Raw genomic sequence first — 21,855 nt, forward strand, 5'->3', positions numbered from 1 at the left:
ACAGGCAGTACCCAGAATTGAACCCGGGTCGCTGGAGCTGTGAGGCTGCGGTGCTAACCACTGCGCCACTGTGCCACCCTGATGTTCTAATGAAAGGTCATAGATCTGAAACGTTAACTCTGTTTTTCTCTCCACAGATGCTGCCAGACCTGCTGAGTATTTCCAGCACTTTCTGTTTTTATTATAAATGAATAAAAGACCTGTTTTTTGTGGCATTCACAATGGTGTGGACTAACTCCTAGACCGTAATTTTATGTTGGGTGGGAAGTCCCACCCACCGGCTGAATAGTGGGTACAAGTCCGCCTCTGACGAGCCTGGGGAGCCAGGCTAAGATTTTTCACTCCCCGGGCCCTTAATTCGTCTTGGGCGAGACTTCCACCTCCTTGAGGCCGGAAGTCCCACCTAATGGAGCTGCTGGCCAATCAGCGGGCCAGCAGCTTAGTCCCAGCAGTGTCATCAAGAACAGTGGCCACTGCTGGAACTACACCCAGCCATCGGAAGCAATAAGGGATGACGGCCACCGAAAGATGGTAAGTGACCTTGGCAAGGCCCTAAAAAAAAAAATCAGCCAGGCCTCGGCGAGGCAAGGGGTGTCGTTTGAGGGGGGGGGGGGTAGTTTGTATGGTGGGGCATTTGGGGCTTCTGCGGCGGCCCTCCGTGGGGCACAGGGCGCTTGATCAGGAAGGCCCCCCTCCCCCAGCCCGCAAGAAGGCCGCCAGGTTTTACCTGGCGATATTCTTGATGCTTTTGCTGTCTGGCCACTGCAGGTAAAATACCAGCGACAGCTGGAGAAGGCTCTTAAGTGCCAGTTAATTGGCCACCTAAGGACCTTGATTGGCCTGGGGCAGGCGGGCCATTTCTCTCCTCCACCGCCTTGTGTCAAATTGCAGTGGGGGCAGGAAAGCATAGGGAATGGCCAGCCCCCCACCACCCCCAGCCACCAGCCAGCTCATTGAGGGGGGGGGGCGTGAAATTCCAGCCCTACTTTTCTTCAGGTATTGCTGATGCCTTTCCATCCATCTGAACAGTGGGTTGGAGCAGGGCATCAGTTTAATATGTTGGCGGACAAACATAACCTCTAACGATTATGGCATTGCCTCTGTACTGCAGTGAAGTGTGAGCCCAGATGATATGTTCAAGCTTTTGAATGAGGCTTGCACCCCAAACCTCAGACTTGCAAGTGAACCAAAAGAAGCAAGCTGAAACGTAGCCTTCACACCTGCCTCAAGAGGCAGAACTTCACCACAGATTTGAACGCATATCCTGTGTTATTTACATTGTCCTATTGGGTACTTCTTTGATGTGCAACAGTATGACCTCTACTGTGCTTTTTTTTTTCTGTAGCGAAATTGAACTTCATCAGATTTTAATAACTGTCTGTTGACAAAAGGATATAACTTATTTAATTGTCTATATTTGTTTTGTTTCTTTCAGTTGTGGGATTTTACCTGAAACTCAGCGACTTACATAATTGGTAAATATTCATTTGGAAATTGCTTTCACTAAGAATTGTATTACTGGAATACAAGCCAAGTGACCCAGCAGTGGATATGGATCCTGCTGTATTGACTCTTTGTATTTGCTGTGGACAATCGCACCTACCTCAGGAAAATCATTCATATAATTACCAGGAGGAAATAGACGACGACCTTATATGTCACATCTGCCTGCAGCCCTTAGTGCAGCCAATGGATACACCATGTGGTCACACTTATTGCACTTTGTGTCTTACCAACTTCCTACTGGCCCAAGATTTCTGCCCCATAGATCGGAAGCCCTTGTGTCTGAAGGTGTGCAAGAAGTCGAGCTTCCTGGTGCATAAACTGCTGGATAAAGTATTGGTCTTCTGCCCATTTAAAGAACACTGCACTGAAGTTGTGCAGCGCTGTGACCTAGAAATTCATCTACGTCACAGGTAAGTCCACTTGGTTATTGGAGAAGAATGCATCAATGCAAATTCACTAAAAAATATTCTATTGTTGAGCTTACAACCAATCTGTCTGTCGTGTCCCAGAGCAGCTGTTGATTGACCAAAGCAATCACTTCCAAGCAGCAATATTCTATAATTAAATTAGAATTTTAAAAGTTTAATATGTTAATAATACTGGCCAAAAATCATCTTAGTCCCAATCCTTTTTTGTAACAAAGTTCTATACCATCTTCGTGTGTGCACATTGGTCTATGTTTTATATTCTTGTCCCTCTCCACTCCACTTCAAAATTAGTCTTTCAGGTCCAATGCATGAGACGATCTAGCTTCCAGTTATTTCAGTCAATAGTATTGAATTAATTTTTTCATCAAGCCAACTGAAGGGAGCTCTCTGACTGATCTGTCTTTCTAAAGGTTTCAGTAATATTTAAATAACTCTGTTAAATTCCAAAAGAGCAGCCAATCAAGAATGTCAATGAGAACAGTCCCACAAAGATGTTACTATTGAAACTGAATTTAATGGCTTGGTTTATCCCTCAGGCTTTTGGCTGCAGCAAAACTGTTGCTTTGGAAATGTATCCTGGTGTATTTTGAAGAATCAAGTTGGTTTTTAACCCTTCTTGTATTATGACTAAATTAATTGAGTTTAAACCACAGTCATTACAGCACAGAAGGAGGCCATTTGGCCCTTTGCGTCTGTGCCAGCTCTCTGTATAGCAATCCAATCAGTTCCATTCCCCCACACTATCCCTTGCTATATTGTTACATATGCACATACGAATTATGAGCAGGAGAAAGCCACTCGGCCCCTCGAGCCTGCTCCAGCATTCAACAAGATCATGGCTGATTTGATTATAACCTTAACTCCACATTCCCGCCTACCCCCAGTACCCTTTCACCCCCTTGTTTATCAAGAATCTATCAACCTCTGCCTTAAAAATATTTAAAGACTCTGCTTTCGCCACCTTTTAAGGAAGTGAGTCCCAAAGACTCACGACCTTCAGAGAAAAAAATTGAAAATTATTTTTGTCACAACTACATACAGCTCTTGAGGTGTCAACATTTATTTTTTATTTTGCATCCCAGTCTTGTGTTCTGTTTCCAAATGGACATGAACTACAGAGACCAACAGACTAAAAAATGTTTTCAACTAGTTAAACCTTGAGGGCAGTTTTATATTTAAGGTTTTTTTTTACATTTTATGTAAAAGCTTTGGTGGGAATCCAGTGACCATCCTAAAACAAAAAAAAACTACAAAACAAAAAAAAACTCATCAGAGGTATGTGGCTGTGGGAAGTAATTTAGCTGGCTTGACTATGTTAAAAATTGTAGCCCCAAAATTCTCAGACTCCATTTGGATTTTAATGTCCAGGCAGTGGCAAAATCTTGCAATTTTGTGGCTTGTGTGTCAGACATCAGAGACCACACTACAGACATTGTACTAGCCAATGGGATACTTCCTAATTATTTATTGCCATCTGAGGTTTAATTTTCTCTCTGCAAAACACTAACTAATGCATTTTCAGTAAATTCCTTTATGGGCTATTTAGTGCAGTCATTAACCTTTCGAAATAAGCAGCTTAACTGTGCAAAATAGCACACAAGGAAATTTTACACAAATGCTTTAATTAGTGCCTTACCAGAAGAAATCAGAACTCTCGTTTTTTACTTGAAAAAAAATGAGGCCTTATTGTTAGATCAGCTGTTTGCATCCATTGTTCGGATGTGTGAAATCTACAGTGTGTGAATTACATAGCGACAACAAATTCACAAAACGTCATTGTGGATTTGGGATGAGGACAGGATCAGGCTCATTTTATGGAGTCTCCATTTTAATTAGCCTGTTGATGCTTGCTGGGTTTAAAGGTGAAGAATAGAAAACTGGGGTACCAGAAGGCAAACATTTGTGGAATGGTACCTCTGTAATTTCAGGTACAAGAAAAAAAGCACTAGGCTTTATATAGTGCCTTTCACAATCTCAGGATGTCCTCAAGTGCTTTAACTCTGCAGCTGATGTAACAAGGTGCTACAGATAGCAATGTGATAATGACCAGATGATCTGCATTTTAGTGATGTTGATTGAGGGATAAATATTGATCAGGACACCGGGAAGAGCTGCCGTGCTCTTCAAATTGCGCAAAAGGATTTTTTATATCCACCTGAGGGGGCAGACAGGGTCTTGGTTCAATGTCTCCTCAAAAGACAGCATCTCCACCAGTGCAGCACTCCCTCAGTACTGCCCTGGAGTATCAGACTGGATTTTTATGCTCAAGTCTCTGGAGTGGGATTTGAATCTAAACTTTCTAACTCAGAGGCAAGAGCACTACCAATTAAGTCACAGCTACAATTGCTATTAAATTCCCATCTGTCAGCTCAGCAGTGACAATGGGGCTGAATTGTTGTCAGTTCTGAACTAGCCTGGCCGCTTCAGTCATCTGTGTCCCTTTCTGTAACAAGTCACTTGTGACATTGTCTATCTAGCACATTGTCTTCCTCAGCTCCTTGTTCCATATACCTGTATCTCCTGGGCCATGAAAAGTCGTCTAGCTGTTTCCATCCTGAAAAGTGCCCAAACCATTGCAGTTGTCTTTCTGGATAGTCTGTATGTGTTATCTCTTGTCTAAACCATGTTTACAATACATTATTCTTGATTCTTTGAACCCTGGATACTCCCAATATTCCACTGAACCTGCTCATCTCTGTTATTATTATCTTTTGCTCATCTACTTTGCTCAAACGCTTTGTTCCAATGCATAGATCCATATAATAATGGCAATCACTTCATAAACTCTTCCCAAAATATCTTCAGTCTTCCACATCCTGCATTTTTAGGGTAAAAGGGAGAAAAAAGGAGAAAACTGGTCGGGGGTGGGGGGGTGTGGCAGCGGTGGGGAGGGCGAAAAGTGAAATGCAAGAATTGTTACTCCTGCTTCCATTTTTTTGGTAAATTTAGAAGATGTGTGTTTCAAAACTGAAAAGATTCCATAGATGCGGGAACTTTGTGTGTGTGTGCTTTTTAAGGGAGTTTTTGGACTGAGCTTGAAAACAAACAGTTGTAGGCACCTGTCTGCAGATAATTACTCAGCAGGGGTTGTTTTTGACTTGGAGAAATATATTTCTCAAATTGAACCTCCTACTATCTGGTTAGCTAATATTGAATTGCTAGGGAGTGGGACACTATGTTTTCATATTTAGATGCAGAACAACGAGAAGACCTAACAAGGCTACTCACAGCAGTTAAGAGTCTGTAGGGACCAGCCAGGATGTACAACTTTAGCCACACATTATGTGGATGTAGGGGAATCCTTTCTTACAAAACAGCATCCTTATCGCTTAAGTCCAGAGAAACGGGCCCAGCTAAAAGCAAAAATTCAGTACATGTTGGAAAACCACCTAATTGAACCCACTCAAAGCAGCTGGAGTTCCCAGTGGTATTAGTTTTTAAACCTGCCGGTTCAACTAGATTCTGCATAGACTACAGGACAGTTAATGCAGTAACTAGGGCAAACTGCTACCCAGTTCCTCGCTTGGAAGACTGTATTGACAGAGTTGACAGTGCCCCGTTTCTTACAAAAATAAAGTGATACTGGCAGGTTCTTTTAACATCCTGAGCTAAAGAAATATCAGCCTTTGTCACACCAGACGGTCTTTTCCGATGCCATTCGGGCTAAAAAATGCCCCAGCAACCTTTCAGAGACTAATGAACCAAGTGGTAGCCAGTTTACCTTGATGTGCTGGTATACAGTGACACTTTGAAGGACCACTTGGAACAACTAGAAGCGCAGTTTAAAAAAATTACAGTCAGCTGATATAGTAATAAACCTTGCCAAAAGTGAATTCGCGAAATTGAAAGTGACCTCCTCAGGTATATAGTGGAGCAAGGACAAGTGTTGTCAAGCACAGCGAAAGTACAAGCATTGGTAGAATTCTCCACCCTTAAGACTAAGCGAGAAATCATGAGGTTTTTGGGAATGTATGGTTTCTACTGCAAGTTTGTACTAAATTTTCAGTACTATAGCTGCTCCACTGACAGATTTGCTGCAGAGAAAGAAAACTAAGGTAGTGTGGTCAGGGGAGTGCCAGGTATCTTTTGAGAGTCTGAAAGCCATTTTGAATAATGAACCAGTGTTGGCTGCACCAAATTTTACTCAGTCCTTGAAGATAGCGATTGATGCTAGTGACCTGGGGGTAAGTGCAGTCCTGTTACAGGACAATGATTCGGGCATAAAAATGCCAGTGGGATTTTTTTCCAAAAAGCTAAATCAACACCAAAAAAGATATTCAATAGTGGAAAAAGAAACTCCAGGTTTATTATTGGCCCTTAAGCATTTTGAAGTCAATGTCCACCATGACTACAGAGAGACACTGGTCATAACCCTCTTACCTTTGTGGAAAAATTCAAACACCAGAATGCCAGACTATTCCGATGGAATTTACTATTGCAACCTTCTCACTTAAAGATTATCTACGTTGTGGACAAAAATAATGCAGTTGCAGATGCTTTATCTAGAATCCAACTTTGCTTTGAATTATCTGAACGCATAGATGGTATAAAGCAGAACTGTATTAGCTACAGGTAAAGAGTGAATGAGTATGACTGTGAAAATGTGTTTTAAAAATTTTTTCATCTTCTATTTTTTCCACACTTTGTAATGAAACGCATTTAAAAATTATGTTTCATTCCTCCAAAAATTGAGGTGTTACAAGTGTTTCAATTTTTTGGGAAAATTTTGAAAATTTGTCTTTCAAAACTGAAAAGATTCCATAGATTTTGGAACTTTGTGTGGACTGAGCTTGAAAAGAAACAATTACTGAAAGGCACCTGACTACAGATAATTACCCAGCAGGGGTGGTTTTTACCTTGGGGAGAGATATTTGCAGAGGAGTGACAGGTCAAGATTTATAGAGGTCAGGAGGCTTGTCTCTTGTGACATTGTTTATGGTTTCGCTTTAGACAGTGAGTTAGGATATGGACAATGGTTTGAAAAGACAGTTGGAGAAAACTTGCCAAGGAGAACAAACCACCCCAACTAAGTCTGCTCCAGCAGTTTGGAAAACGCCTGCCAGTTTTCCATCTCTCGAGGAGCTGAAAATCAAGTTTAGGAAGCAGACTGAAAGTGTGGCTGCATTCCTCCTGTAAGGCCTGGGTCTGAAACCTCTGTTGCTGCATTTACTGAAAGCCTACCCAAACTGATCTTCAACGTCGCCTGAAAAGAACTGTTCTAGGAAGATCCCAGTGACAGCCATCTATATGCAATGGGGATGCCAAACCAAAACAAAGGATATCTTTCCATATCTTCTCTCTCTTCTTCAAGAATTAGCAGGTATTTAACCCAAGTATATTTGTCTTTTTATTGCAATAGAGCTGTAAAATGCAAATCCCTTTATTTTTCCAGTTAACGTGTGTGTGTGTGTGTGTGTGTGTGTGTGTGTGTGTGTGTGTGTGTGTGTGTGTGTGTGTGTGTGTGTGTGTGTGTGTGTGTGTGTGTGTGTGTGAGTGAGTGAGTGAGTGAGAGAGAGAGAGAGAAAGGGGCTAAGGTAAAAAGGGAACTTTAATATTTCAGTTTGTGTGTTTATGCTGTACTTGTTTATGTTTATGTTTATGTTCAGAGATACAGCACTGAAACAGGCCCTTCGGCCCACCGAGTCTGTGCCGACCATCAACCACCCATTTATACTAATCCTACACTAATCCCATATTCCTACCACATCCCCACCTGTCCCTATATTTCCCTACCACCTACCTATACTAGGGGCAATTTATAATAGCCAATTTACCTACCAACCTACAAGTCCTTTGGCTTCATTACTGGTTAAGACTTATTTTATAATAAACTGATAATTTTGTTTTTTTATTAAAGAAACTTGGTTGGTATGTTTTATTCTGGGAAAAATAGTCTATGATTGACCGTATTGGTAACTAGGAAAATTTAAATATATGTTGTGACCTGTGGAGAAGTGGAACTAGAATAAACAATGCATTACTCCTGCCTCAGTCATAACAGAATAAAAAGTTTGTTAAACATTTTCCAATGATGGTTATATGCATTTAAGAAAGGAGGAACTTGTATTTATATTGTATCTTTCACATCCTCAGAATTTTGCAAAGTACTTTACAGCCACTGAATTATTTTTTGAAGTTATTTACTGTTATATTGGCAGAGGTGGCAGCCACTTTGCACGCAGCAAGGTCCCACAGTTGATAAATGACCAAATTTATTTTGATAGTACTGCATTGATCAGTATGCCCAACAGCTCCAGCTTTTTTTTCTCAAATATTGCCATTGATATTTTATGAGCAGGCAGAGGGCCTCAATTTAATAGTTTTCATCCAAAAGACACCTCTGACAATGCAGTGCTCTCTCAGTACATCACCAATGTGTAAACGTACATTATGTATTTAAGCCATGTGTTTTGCTTGAACCCACAACCTTCCGATTCAGTAGTGAGAACTACCATTGAGTCAAATTGATGATTCAACACTTTTGTTAAAGTAATATACACATTGACACTTTTGTATTTTAGTATCCTGTACCATTAGTACTATATGAATATTGAGTCCAATGGTACGGTGCCTGACAATCAGGGAGGGAGAAAGGAGTGAGCGAGAGTTCAGGGGATGTTGACCATCGCTGGAAGGAAGGAAAGATTGGGGCTTGGAGGTTAGGGGTGTTGTGCAGTTGGCAATAGTGGAGCGAGGACGTGACATCAGGGTTGGACGTGTGAGATTGTGGCAGGGGGAGAGAATAGGCAGAGGTGGGGAAAGGCTTGCTTGAGAGGCCAAGTGGTGAATTCTGTTCCTTCTGGTCCACAAAGGGTTCTGTAAAAGGCATTCACCTTCTTGAACCAGCAACTCCCACCTCCCTTTTGCTGCCAAGTATCCTGAACCCTGGGAAAACCATGTGGTAGCTATTAAATTTAAATCAGTCTCTTAATGTACCATGGGAGCCTGATTTAAAATAGTTAATGAAGTGTTCTGCCTCACCACAGTGGGACACCTGTATGTGATGAAACTTGCCACCTGAGAAACGGCGATAGGCATGCATGGGGTTGGGAGGGGGTCGGGGAGGGGGGGAGGGATGGCACTTGGGGCGCATTCCCAGTTGTTACATTATTAACCTCCCCCGGCCCTCTATTGCCCATTGTGGGGGTATTAATTTGAGACCTTAATCTTTGAACAAGCAAGCAGGGATAAAAGCAATGGCCTGTGTTTATGAAGTATATTACCTCATTATTTTTTTCTAATTATCACTGAACATAAAAGCACAAGGTTTGGTGAAGCAGTCACCTATGCACTGCTGTTAACCTCTAGTTACCTTGTTAAGTTGTGCAAAAGTATGTCAGTACCTGGACAGATTTCCTTTCTGTGCGCTGCTTCCAACCAACCATTTGATGATCAAACTCTGTAATCTTCTTACATTTCAATAATGTTCAATCCAGCTTAGTTTGATGAGATTTAAGTTAGAGTACTAGTCTTCAGGCAGAAATGACAGTTGACCCATAAAGCAGGAAGTGACTTGTGATACAGCCGGAATGAAATTTATGTGTCCTTACGGAAGACGGAAAGATAGCTAACAGAACAGTATTTCAGCACTGATCCTTTGACAATGAAGGCTCTCTTGCTGCTGGCAATACCCTGGCTAAGTCCTGCTAACTACATTGACAGTGTTGGCAACCTACACTTTCTATACAGGGAGCAGTGAGTACCCAAAAATAGCTCCATATCTTATGTTGTAGTAAAATGTTCTTTTATTGGAGGGTAGCTAATGTAACCCCACTATTTAAAAAAGGAGGTAGAGAGAAAACAGGGAATTATAGACCAGTTAGCCTGACATCAGTAGTGGGGAAAATGCTAGAGTCCATTATAAAAGATGTAATAGCAGAGCACTTGGAAAACAATGACAGGATTGGACAAAGTCAACATGGATTTACGAAAGGGAAATCATGCTTGATAAATCTACTGGAATTTTTTGAGGATGTAACTAGTAGAATAGATAAGGGAGAACCAGTGGATGTGGTGTATTTGGACTTTCAGAAGGCTTTTGATAAGGTCCCACATAAGAGATTAGCATGCAAAATTAAAGCACATGGGATTGGGGGTAAGGTACTGACATGGATAGAGAACTGGTTGGCAGACAGAAACAAAGAGTAGGAATAAACGGGTCTTTTTCCAAGTGGCAGGCAGTGACCAGTGGGGTACCATAGGGATCAGTGCTAGGACCCCAGCTATTCACAATAGATATTAATGATATAGATGAGAGAATTAAACATAATATATCCAAGTTTGCAGACACCACAAAGCTGGGTGGGAGTGTGAGCTGCGAAGAGAAGCTCTAGTGTGATTTGGACTGGTTGAGTGAGTGGGCAAATACATGACAGATGCAGTATAATGTGGATAAATATGAGGTTATCCACTTTGGTGGCAAAAACAGAAAGGTAGATTATTATCTGAACGGCAACAGATTGGGAAAGGGGGAGGTGCAGCGAGATCTGGGTGTCCTTGTGCACCAGTCGCTGAAAGTAAACATGCAGGTGCAGCAGGCAGTTAAGAAGGCAAATGGTATGTTGGCCTTCATAGCGAGAGGATTAGAATACAGGAGCAAGGATGTCTTGCTGCAATTATACAAGGCCTTGGTGAGACCACATCAGGAGTATTGTGTGTAGTTTTGGTCTCCTTATCTAAGGAAGGATGTTCTTGCTATGGAGGGAGTGCAGCGAAGGTTCACCAGACTGATTCCTGGGATGGCATGACTGACGTATGAAGAGAGATTGGGTCGATTAGCTTGTATTCGCTAGAGTTTAGAAGAATGAGAGGGGATGTCATAGAAACCTACAAAATTCTAACAGGACTGGACAGACTAGATGCAGGAAGGCTGTACCCGATGGTGGGGGAGTCCAGGGCCAGGGGTGACAGTCTAAGTATAAGGGATAAGCCATTTAGGACTGAGGAGGGATTTCTTCACCCAGAGAGTGGTGAACCTGTGGAATTCTCTATCACAGAAAGCAGTTGAGGTCAAATCATTAAATATATTCAAGAAAGAGTTAGATATAGTTCTTAGGGCTAAAGGGATCAAGGGATACGGGGAGAAATCGGGAACAGGTTACTGAGTTTGGATGATCAGCCATGATCCTATTGAATGGCGGTGAAGGCTCGAAGGGCCTACTGCTGCTCCTATTTTTCTATGTTTCTCTGAATGGTACTTAAAATGTTTATCTGGCCATCAGCCAGTCTCACCCACGGGTTCCCAGGCATCAGCTGAGAGCAGCAGTTAAAAGTTCTTCTTCAGCAATAAGCCAGCCTGGGCCCTGTTTGCATTTATGCTGCACAGTGTTGTTTGTTGCTATTTGTGTCCCACACCATTGTGTCTGTTCATTTTTAGTCTCATTTCAAATGCTTGCGTTTTTTTTTTAAGTTCACACACGCTGAAACTTCCCAAACCACAACTCTCTCCAGTGCTTCTAACTATATTATTTTTAACTTTCTTCTCAACCTTTTCCCATGCCAGTCTCCTGATCATAAATGTATATCCTAATGGCACACTCAAACCTCACACCTGCAAACTCTTCTTTGGTCACCATTCATTGCCACCTAATATTCTGAAGCCTGTTCCTCCTCCAAATCATCTTCTCAAACATTTGCCACTTCTCTCACTTGACTTTTAAAACTCGGTCACCACCACGAGCATCACTGCAGCCCCACTGCTTTATCATCTTCCACCCTCATCAATGTTTAGTGCTACTGTATCACTCAAGCTTGACCCTCCAAAGTACACCACTCCCACCATCACATTCAACCAACAAATAAACTGACACTCTCACAACCAGGGGTCTGTATTAGGACTGTTGCTTTTCTTGTTATATATAAATGACCTGGACTTGGGTATAGGGCGTACAATTTCAAAATTTGTGGATGATGCAAAGCCTGGCAATGTAGTAAGTAGTGAGGAGCATAGTGGCAAATTTCAGGAGGACTGTTGAAATGGGCGTACAGATGGCAGATGCAATTTAATGCAGATAAGCGTGAAGTGAAGCACTTTGAGATGAACATCATAGAGAGGCAGTATAATCTAAGTGCCACTATTTTGAGGTGGTGCAAGAGCAGAGGCACCTGGGGTAGGGCAAGTTGATGTGGCAGTTAAGGGATACTTGGCTTTGTAAATACTTGACCTTTGAATGCAAAAACAAGGAATTATGCTGAACATTTATGACACACTGGTTAGGCCTCAGCAGGAGTATTGTGTACAATTCTGGGCAGTAAGCATTAGAAAGGATGTCAAGGCCTTGGAGAAGGTGCAGTTAACATTTGAGGATGATACTGGGGATGAGGGAATTCAATTATGTGGAGAGATTGGAGAAGCTGGGATTGTTATCCTTAGAGCAGTGAAGATTAAGAGGAAATTTAATAGAGCTATTCAAAATTGTGAGGGTTTTGCTGGAGCAGGTAAGGAGAAATTGGTTCATTTGGCAAGTGTGTCAGTAACTAGAGGTCACAGATTTAAAATAATTAGAAAAAGAACTAGAGAGGAAATGAGAATATTTTTCTCAATGGGTTAAGATCTGGAATGCACTAACTGAAAGGGAAGCAAATTCCATGCAATCTGGCATGTATTGAAGAGGATTAATTTGCAGGGTTATGGGGAAAAAGCTGGGGTGTGGAACTAAATTGGACATCTCTTTCAAAGAAGTGGCATAGACACAACAGGCTGAATGGCGGCCTCCTGTGCTGTAAGATTCCATGTTAAAATATTTCATACAAATTGTGCTCAATGCCTTATGCGTTTTATACACTTTTTACATTTACATATGGTATTCTTGCACATAATATGCACTTGTTTTCTACATTATTTTAGCTTTGGATTTTTGAGTAATGTTTTAATGTCAACATTTATCATGGAAGAGCCATGGATTAACATTCTATGGTATTTCTAACACTCCTTTGGCACGGCAATGGATATTTTCCTTTTTGAGGTCTGTAAATTGAGTGCTGTTTCCACAGGTTTTTCACCCCATAGCAGTTGGGTTCCAGTTTGTATTATCATCTGAGGGCTTCTTGTAGTGGATTTTTTCATGTTTCCTGTCATAACAAAGGGTTATAATTCAATAACGATCACTCCACTAATGATTCCAGGCTTGACTGTTTTTTATAAAGAGATTTAATATATTGACTGTTAACTGTCTACCATATTGTATAAATGACATGCAAATAATACAATATAATAGAAGCAAAATACTGCAGATGCTGGAAACCTGAAATTTCCTGCAAATAATACAACCTGCTTACAACATTCTAGCTACCTTGAATATTCAGACCCCAAAGAGCGCAAAATAGTCCTAGGCCTGGAGAAACCAGCTCCAGCTCTGCAAGCTGTTGTGTGGCTGACCCCCTCGACAATGGGAGGAAACATTCTATTCTTACACTATAATACAACCTTGGCCTGTGCCTACATAATGTGTAGTTGTATGTTTAGCTGAGGTTACATTTTTAGGTGCTTTCCCAGCTTCTAATCTTTTCAGTCTTTGCTTCTGTTCTACAAGCTTTGATTATTTTATATTAAGTATGTAGACCAAATCTTTATCTTTTATGATGATTTGTAGTGTCTTGGCAACTAGTCTCTTATAAGATGAATAGCCTCTTAATCTGGATGTTTACATTCTCTTGTCTTACTAACGATCTGTTGTTCATACATAGTTCTCACATCTCCGCTGGAGGTGGCAGTTCCAGTCAGATCAACACTACAGCTTATTCTTTATTGAAAACTTCCATTCCAATTCCAAATTCATACTCAAGCCAACAATGTGTGAATTTAAGAATTTGTAAAGATTATTGCTTCACAATGATACTAAAGGAGAGCAGATTCTAGGAATTTCACCATTCTTTCCAACCAAAAAGGTGGTAAATCATAAATCACCTTTATTACAAACATTTTATGAATGTTACAAGTTTTCCAAAATGACTTTTAAGATGGGAAGCAAGTTCATGGAGTTATTCTGTTCTTAGTTGGGTTGTCCTGGAGATAGTGTCTATTTCAGTAGTAAAGGAAGTAAAATCAGAAGCACAATTTCTAGCTCAAGAGTGAAACTGGTAGGGGTCTAGAAGCAGTTGAGTGCCTGGAATCTAAGCTGAGGCATAGCGCTGATAGCATGTAGTGGTGGAACGAGCCCAAAAGGAGCAGAGCAAAAGTATGACACTTAGGTTTAACTGGGCATTGTGTTAAGAGTTTGGTAGAACTTCTGGAGTTAGGCAATAGTGGGTAGTTTGGCTGTTGACTTTAGCTACAGGTTGGGGGTGAGGGGGGTGTGGAGGTGAATGTAAAAGACAAGGCTGAAGCATTTGCAACCATCTTCGGCCAGAAGTTCCAATCGGACAATCTATCTCGGCTTCCCCCCTAGGTCCCCGCCATCACAGATGCCAGTCTTCATCCAATTCCATTTGGTCCACATACTATCAAGAAATGGCTGAGTGCACTGGATACAGGAATGACTAAGGGCCCTGACAACAGCCCGGTTGTAGTGCTGAAGACTTGGGCTGCAGAACTAACTGTGCTCTAGCCAAGCTGTTCCAGTACAGCTACAAAACTGGCATGTACCCGACAAAGTGAAAAGTTGCCCAGGTATGTCCTGTCCACAAAAAGTAGGGCAAATCCATTCTGGCCAATTACTATCGTGTCAGTCTACACTCAATCATCAGCGAAATGATGGAAGGTGTTGTTCACACCTTCCAGCAGGTGGCACTTACCAATAAAATGCTCACCAATGCTCAGTTTGGGTATTGTTAGGACCACTCAGCACCAGACCTCATTGGTCCAAGCATGGTCAAAAGACCTGAATTCCAGAGTTGAGGTGAGAGTTACTATCCTAGATATCAAGGCAACATTTGACCAAGTGTGGCATCAAGTAGCCCTAGCAAAATTGAAGTCAATGGGAATCGGGGGCAAAACTCTCCACTGGCTGGAATCATACCTAACCCAATAAATGGTGATGGTTTTTGGAGGCCCATCATCTCAGACCCAGGACATCACTGCAGGAGTTTCTCAGGGCAGTGACAGAGGCCCAACGATCTTCAGCTGCTTCATTGATCACCTTTTCTTTGTCAGAAGTGGGGATGTTTGCTGATGATTGCACAGTGTTCAACTCCTCAGATACTGAGGCAGTCTGTGTTTGCCTGCAGCCAGACATGGACAACATTCAGGTCTGGGCTGATGAGTGACAAGTAGCGTTCAGGCTGCCCAAGAGCCAGGCAATGACCATCTCCAAAGAGAGAAAGTCTATCCACTTCTTCTTGACATTCAATGGCATTACCTTCCTGGAATTCCACACCTTCAACATCCTGGCGGTCACTATTGACCAGAAACTTAACTGGACCAGCCATGTAAATACTGTGGCTACAAGAGCAGGTCAGAGGCTGGGAATTCTGTGGTGAGTAGCTCATCACCTGACTCCCCGAAGCCTTGATTGTCTATGAGGCACATGTCAGAATACTCTCTGCTAGCCTGAATGAATGCAACTCCAACAACACTCAAGAAGCTCGACACCACCACCCCCCACGGGGCAAAGCAGCCCACTTGACAGGCATCCCATCCACTATGAACATACGAATTAGGAGCAGGAGTAGGCCACTCGGCCCCTCGAGCCTACTTTGCCATTCAATAAGTTCATGGCTGAACTGATTTCTCTACATTACTATCTACCCCTGATTACCTTAAACATTCACTCGCTCCACCACTGGTACACCTTGGTTGCAGTATGTACCATCTGCAAGATGCACTGCAACAACTCACCAAGGCTCCTTTGACAGCTGCTGCACTTGGATATTGGAATACATAACAAAATTTGGCTATGATTCTAAATTTGAAGGTATGGTAAACAGAGAGGACGATATCAATCAACTGCAACAAGACATAGATAGGCTAGCAGAATGAACAAACAAGTGACAGATGGAATTTAATACAGAGAAATGTGAGGTGATGCATTTTAGCAGAAGGGGTAGGTAGAGACAATATATACTTAATGGCACAGTTCTAAAGAGTGTGCAAGGACCAGGAGTGCATGTGCATAGATCTTTGAAGGTGGCAGGACATATTGCGAGAGTAGTTAGCAAAGCATATGGGATTTTGGGCTTAGAATCATAGAATAGTTGCAACACAGAACGAGGCCATTTGGCCCATCGTGTCCATGTCAGCTCTCTGCAAGAGCAACTCAGCTAGTTCCACTCCTCTGCCTTGTCTCTGTAGCTCTGCAAATCTTTTCTCTTCAGATAATTATCCAATTCTGTTTTGAAAGCCACAATTGAATCTGCCTCCACCACACTCTCAGGCAGCGAATTCCAGATCCTAAACACTCACTGTGTAAAAACGTTTTCCCTCATGTCGCCTCTGATTCTCTTGTCAATCACTTTGTCAGAGTCCTCTGCTTCTCAACCCTCATGCCAATGGAAACAGTTTCTCCCTATCGACTCTGTCCAGACACCTCATGATTTTGCAAACCTCTATCAAATTTCCTCTCAACCTTCTCTTCCCAAAGGAGAACAGTCCCAGCTTTGTCAATCTATCCACATAACTGAAGACTCTCATCACTGGAACCATTCTTGTAAATCTTTTCTGCACTTTCTCCAATGTCTTCACATCCTTTCAAAAGTGTGGTGCCCAGAATTGAACGCAATACTCCAGTCGAGGCCAAACCAGTGTTTTAAAGAAGTTCACCATCACTTACTTTTGTTTGTACTTTGTTCCCCTATTTATAAAGCCAAGGATCCTGTATGTCTTACTAACCGCTTTCTCAACTTGCTCAGCCATTTGTGCACAAATACCCCCAGCTTCCTCTGCTCCTGCACTCCCTTTAGAATTCTATCCTTTCCTCGTTCTTCCTACCCAAATGTATCACTTCACACTTCTTTGCATTAAATTTAATCAGCCATGTGCCCACTGATTCTAGCAGCCTATGTCCTCTTGAAGTCTATCACTGTCCTCACATACACAATACTTTCAAGTTGGTGTCATCTGCAGATTTTGAAATTGTGCCGTGCACATCCATGTCTGTCATTCATACTGATCAAGAAACGCAGCATTCCTAGTACCGACTCCAAGGGAACCTCACTATATATTGTCCTCCAGCCTGAAAACAACTTTCACCACTACTCTGTTTCCTGTCACTCAGCTAAGTTCATTTCATGAAGTTCCTCTGTTCCTCTTATTCCGTGGACTTCAACTTTGTGGACAAGACTGTGAAGTAGCACTTTATCAAACACCTTTTGGACATTCACATACATGAACTGCATTATCCTCATCAAGCTTCTCTGTTATTTCATCAAAAAAAGCTCAAGCAAGTTGGTTAAGCATGATGTGGCCTTACTGAATCCATGCTGGCTTTCCTCAGTTAATCCACATTTGTCCAAGTGACTGTTAATTCTGTCGCACAGTATTGTTTCTAAAGGGCGTTCCCACCACTCGAGTTAAACCAACTGGTCTGTAGTTGCTGGATTTATCCTAACGGCCTTTTTTGAACAAGGGCGTAACATTTGCAATTCTCCAGTCCTCTGGCATCATCCATGTATCTAAGGAGGAGAGGAAGATTATGACCAGTGCCTGTGCAATTTCTACCCTTACTTCCCTCAGTATCCTCGGATGCATCTGATCTAGTCCTGGTGTCTTATCAATCTTAAAGCTTCATAAATAAAGGTATTGAGTACAAAAACGGGGAAGTTCGGCTGAACCTTTATAAAGCTCTGGTTAGGCCACAACTAGAGTATTGCGTCCAGTTCTGGTAACCACATTTTGGGAAGGATGTGAAGGTCCGTAGAAGGGTGCAGAGGAGATTTACCAGAATGGTTCCAGGGATAAGGGAATTTAGCTACAAGGTTAGATTGGAGAAGCTGAGGTTCTCCTTGGAGCAAAGGAGGTTGAGGAGAGATCTGATAGAGGTGTACAAGATTATAACAGGTTTAGATGAGGTAGACAACGAAAAGCTGGTCCCAATAACTAATGGTACAAGGACTAGGGGACACAGATTTAAGATTTTGGACAAGAGATACAGCCGGATGTGAGGAAGGAATCTTTTTGCACAGCGAGTGGTAATGGCGTGGAACTCACTGCCTACGAGGCTGGTGGAAGCAGAGATGATCAATGATTGCAAAAAGACATTGGACGGGCACTTGAGGGAAAAAAACTTGCAGGGCTACAGGGATCGAGCTGGGGGAGTGGGACTGATTGGATTGCTCTACAGAGAGCTGGCATGGACTCGATGTGCCAAATGGCCTCCTGCGCTGCAATGACTCTATGACATTTTCCCTACCCTTGACCTCTACCACCCAGAGGAACAAGGGCAGCAGGCACAAGTGAACACCACCACCTGCAAGTTTCCCTCGAAGTCGTACATTATCCTGACGTGGAAACATATTGCCATTCCTTCATTGTTGCTGGGTCAAAATCCTACCTCACAGCACTGTGGGTGTACCTACGTCACAAGGACTGCAGTGGTTCAAAGCGGCTAACCATTACCTTCTCCAGGGCAATTAGGGATGGGCAATAAATGCTGGCCTTGCCAGCGGCGCCCACATCCCATGAAAGAATAGAAAACAAAATCATTTGACATTAGCTTCTGTTAATTTGCAGGCAATACCAGTTTTATCTGCTTCTTTATGATTCAACATACATGCCCATACAAGAAAAATGGGTGTTTCTGATTGTAGCTGAGCAATAATTGCAAAGGTAGAAGTTTCTGTCTCTTCCTTTATTGAAAGGACATGTGACATTGTTACACTACTTAGTATTAAAGATTAGCCCGAATGATTGAGTAGCAATGACTTTTTTAAACCACCCAAAAATGAACCAGCCAGACCAGATGCACAAGACCTTCAATGTAATGTGATTGCCATGAGTGTAAAGTAGATTTGTTCCTGTATTTATGATGTATGAATTGCTTTGGAGAGTTCTTTGACAGTAATATTTTAATAAATTAATAGAGTGACAAAAGTGGTGGAAAAGGCTCAGGAAGAGAAGTATACAATTTTAGTTTTAATCCAGTGTTTTTGTTTTCCCCATTATTCTAGAAGGTACAGATAGTATTAGAATCCAAGAAAAGGCTTACAATGTTGCAAAAAAGAGTAGCAAGTCTGAGGATTGGAAGTGTTTTAGAAACCAGCAAAGGGCCACCAAAAAGTTGATTTTAAAAAAAGGAAAAAATAGAATGAGAGTAAACCAGCCAGTAATATAAAAACAGATTATAAGAACTTTTATAGGTATATCAAAAGGAAGAGAGTAGCTAAAGTAAATGTTGGTCCCTTAGAAGCAGAGACAGGAGAAGTTGTCATGTCGAATGAGGAAATGGCAGAGGCATTGAACAAATATTTTGTGTCTGTCTTCACAGACACAAATTCCATACCGGAAATAGACAGTAGTCTAGGGGCTAAAAAGAGTGAGGAAATTAAGGAAATTCAAAGCAGCAGAGAAAAAGTATTGGAGAAAGTTAAGGAACTAAAATCTGACAAATCTCCAGGACCTGATGGCCTACATCCTAGGGTTCTAAAAGAGATAGCTGCAGATATAGTAGATGCACTAGTGACGATTTTCCAAAATTGCTTAGATTCGGGAATGGAGCGATCAGATTGGAAATTGGCAAATGTTACACTGCTTTTCAATAAAGGAGGGAGAGAGAAAACGGAGAACAATAGGCCAGTTGGCCTAACATCAGTCATTGGGAAGATGCTGGAATCTATTATTATGGAAGTCTTAACAATGCACTTAGAAAAGCACAGTATGATTAGAACAAGTCAACATGGTTTTACTAAAGGGAAATCCTGTTTGACAAATTTATTAGAATTTTTTGAGAATGTAACTAGTAGGGTAGATAAAGGGGAACCAGTAGTTGTAGTATACCTAGATTTCCAAAAGGTGCTACACGAAAGATTAATAGGAAAGATAAGGGCTCATGGAGTTGGGGGTAATATATTAGCATGGATAGATGATTGATTAACAGACAGGAAGCAACGAGTGGGCATAAACGGGGCATTTTCAAGTTGGCAGGCAGTGAATAGGGGGGTGCCACAAGGATCAGTGCTGGGGCCTCAGCTATTTACAATCTATATTAATGACTTAGATGATGAGACAGAGTAATGTATCTAAGTTTGCTGATGATACAAAGCTCGGTGGAAAGGTAAGCTGTGGGGAGGACATGGAGAGGCTGCAAAGAGATATAGACAGGTTAAGTGAGTGGGCAACAAGATGGCAGATGCAGTGTTATCGAGGGAAGTGTGAAGTTATGCACTTTGGTTGTAAGATTAGAAAAGCAGAATATTTTTTAAAAGGTGTGAAAGTTGTAAGTGTCGATGTTCAGAGACTTGGGTGTGCTTATACAAGGAATGCAGAAAGTTAACACGCAGGTACAACAAGCAATTAGGAAGGCAAATGGCATGTTGGCCTTTATTGCAAGAGGATTAGAGTACAGAAATAAGGAAGTATTGCTACAATTGTACAGGGCTTTGGTCTCCACATTTAAGAAAGGGTATACTTGCATTGGAGGCGGTGCAGCGAAGGTTCACTAGATTGGTCCCTGGGATGAGGGGGTTGTGCTATGATGAGAGGCTAAGTAAATTGGGCCTATATTCTCTGGAGTTTAGAAGAAAGAGAGGTGATCTCATTGAAACATATAACATTCTAAAGGGGCTGTATAGGGTAGATACTGAGAGATTATTTCTGCTGGTCGGGGAATCTGCAACATGGGGGCACAGTCTCAGGATAAGGGGGCGATCATTTAGGATTGAGATGAGGAGAAATTACTTCACTCAAAGGGTTGTGAATCTTTGGAATTCTCTACCCCAGAGGATTGTGGATGCTCCATCGTTGAATACATTTAAGGCTGAGATAGACAGATTTTTGATCTCTCAGGGAATCAAGGGATCTGGTGAGCAGGCGGGAAAGTGGAATTGGATCCTAAGATCAGCCATGATCATTTTGAATGGCGGAGCAGACTCGATGGGCCATATGGTCTACACCTGCTCCTATTTCTTGTGTTCTGATTCAAACATGAAAAGAAATTTGCTCACCATTTATTGGGATTTAAAAGAGAATAATAGATGCCTGGAAGTGATTGTAAGATAATGGCATGCTTTAGATGCCAAAACTATGAAAGCAAAGCTTCAAGAGTTCACAAATAGATTTTAAAATCCAAGGTGCAGTTCTCAATGGGCATTGAGCTAATTGAACAATAAATAGCTGTCTCTAAATTGGCAATCACACTCAGGATAGCTGAGGTAGGATGTGCAAAAACATTCTGCAGTAGGATGCTCTCCTTAGGTTAGGACAGAAGCAGTGTTGAGTAGAGGTCGTCTTACTCTACACATAACTGAGCTATACATAACTTGGTTGAATGCTGATACCGGTTGCCTCAGAAGTTACATTCCCCAGCACAAACCTCTCTCATCTGGAAAATTCACAAAACAAACTCGAGGCTGACGTTTAAATTGCCTTGAAATCACTCCTATTTTTCTGTAATGTGTGCTGAGAAGCTCGGGGTGTTTTTATTCCATTCTGGATCATTGGTTTTGCCAACAGCTCCTCTTGTACAGGAGCCACTAGTCAGCATGTGTGTGCTGTGTTGATGTATGGTCTATGATTAATTGGGATGAAATTAGCACAAATTTATCAAGAAACTATTTGTATTTGGTTATTGGGAATTAATATGGCGTGCTTTACTTATATGCACAGTATTTAAATATGGTTACCAAAGAACAAAATCTTACTGATTTTTATTGGATAGTTTCAGCTGTGAAAATATTTTTGATGGTGCTGTATTTATTCTGTCCCGTAGCCATGTAGAAAAGCTTCAGCTGGCAAAGTAGAAATATTGTAACAGGGCTTCTTGGAGTCTGGGTTTGACTTTTTCAGGACAGACCCATAGCCTCAGTTTCTTTATCAAGTTCAGAGAGGGTATTA

General features: G+C 41.7%; 1 protein-coding gene across 1 annotated transcript in view; it reads left to right on the forward strand.

Moving 5' to 3' along the window:
* Positions 1-1,491: 1,491 nt before the first annotated feature.
* The window catches only part of lnx1 (ligand of numb-protein X 1), a 210,949-nt gene continuing 190,585 nt past the window's right edge, over positions 1,492-21,855 (forward strand). The window contains exon 1 of the mRNA XM_068035321.1: positions 1,492-1,916. Coding sequence (XP_067891422.1) covers positions 1,552-1,916 — 365 coding nt within the window. The 5' untranslated portion in view covers positions 1,492-1,551. The remainder of the gene's footprint in view (positions 1,917-21,855) is intronic.

Source organism: Heterodontus francisci, chromosome 1 (genome assembly GCF_036365525.1).
Source record: "Heterodontus francisci isolate sHetFra1 chromosome 1, sHetFra1.hap1, whole genome shotgun sequence".
NCBI classification, from domain to species: Eukaryota; Metazoa; Chordata; class Chondrichthyes; order Heterodontiformes; family Heterodontidae; genus Heterodontus; species Heterodontus francisci.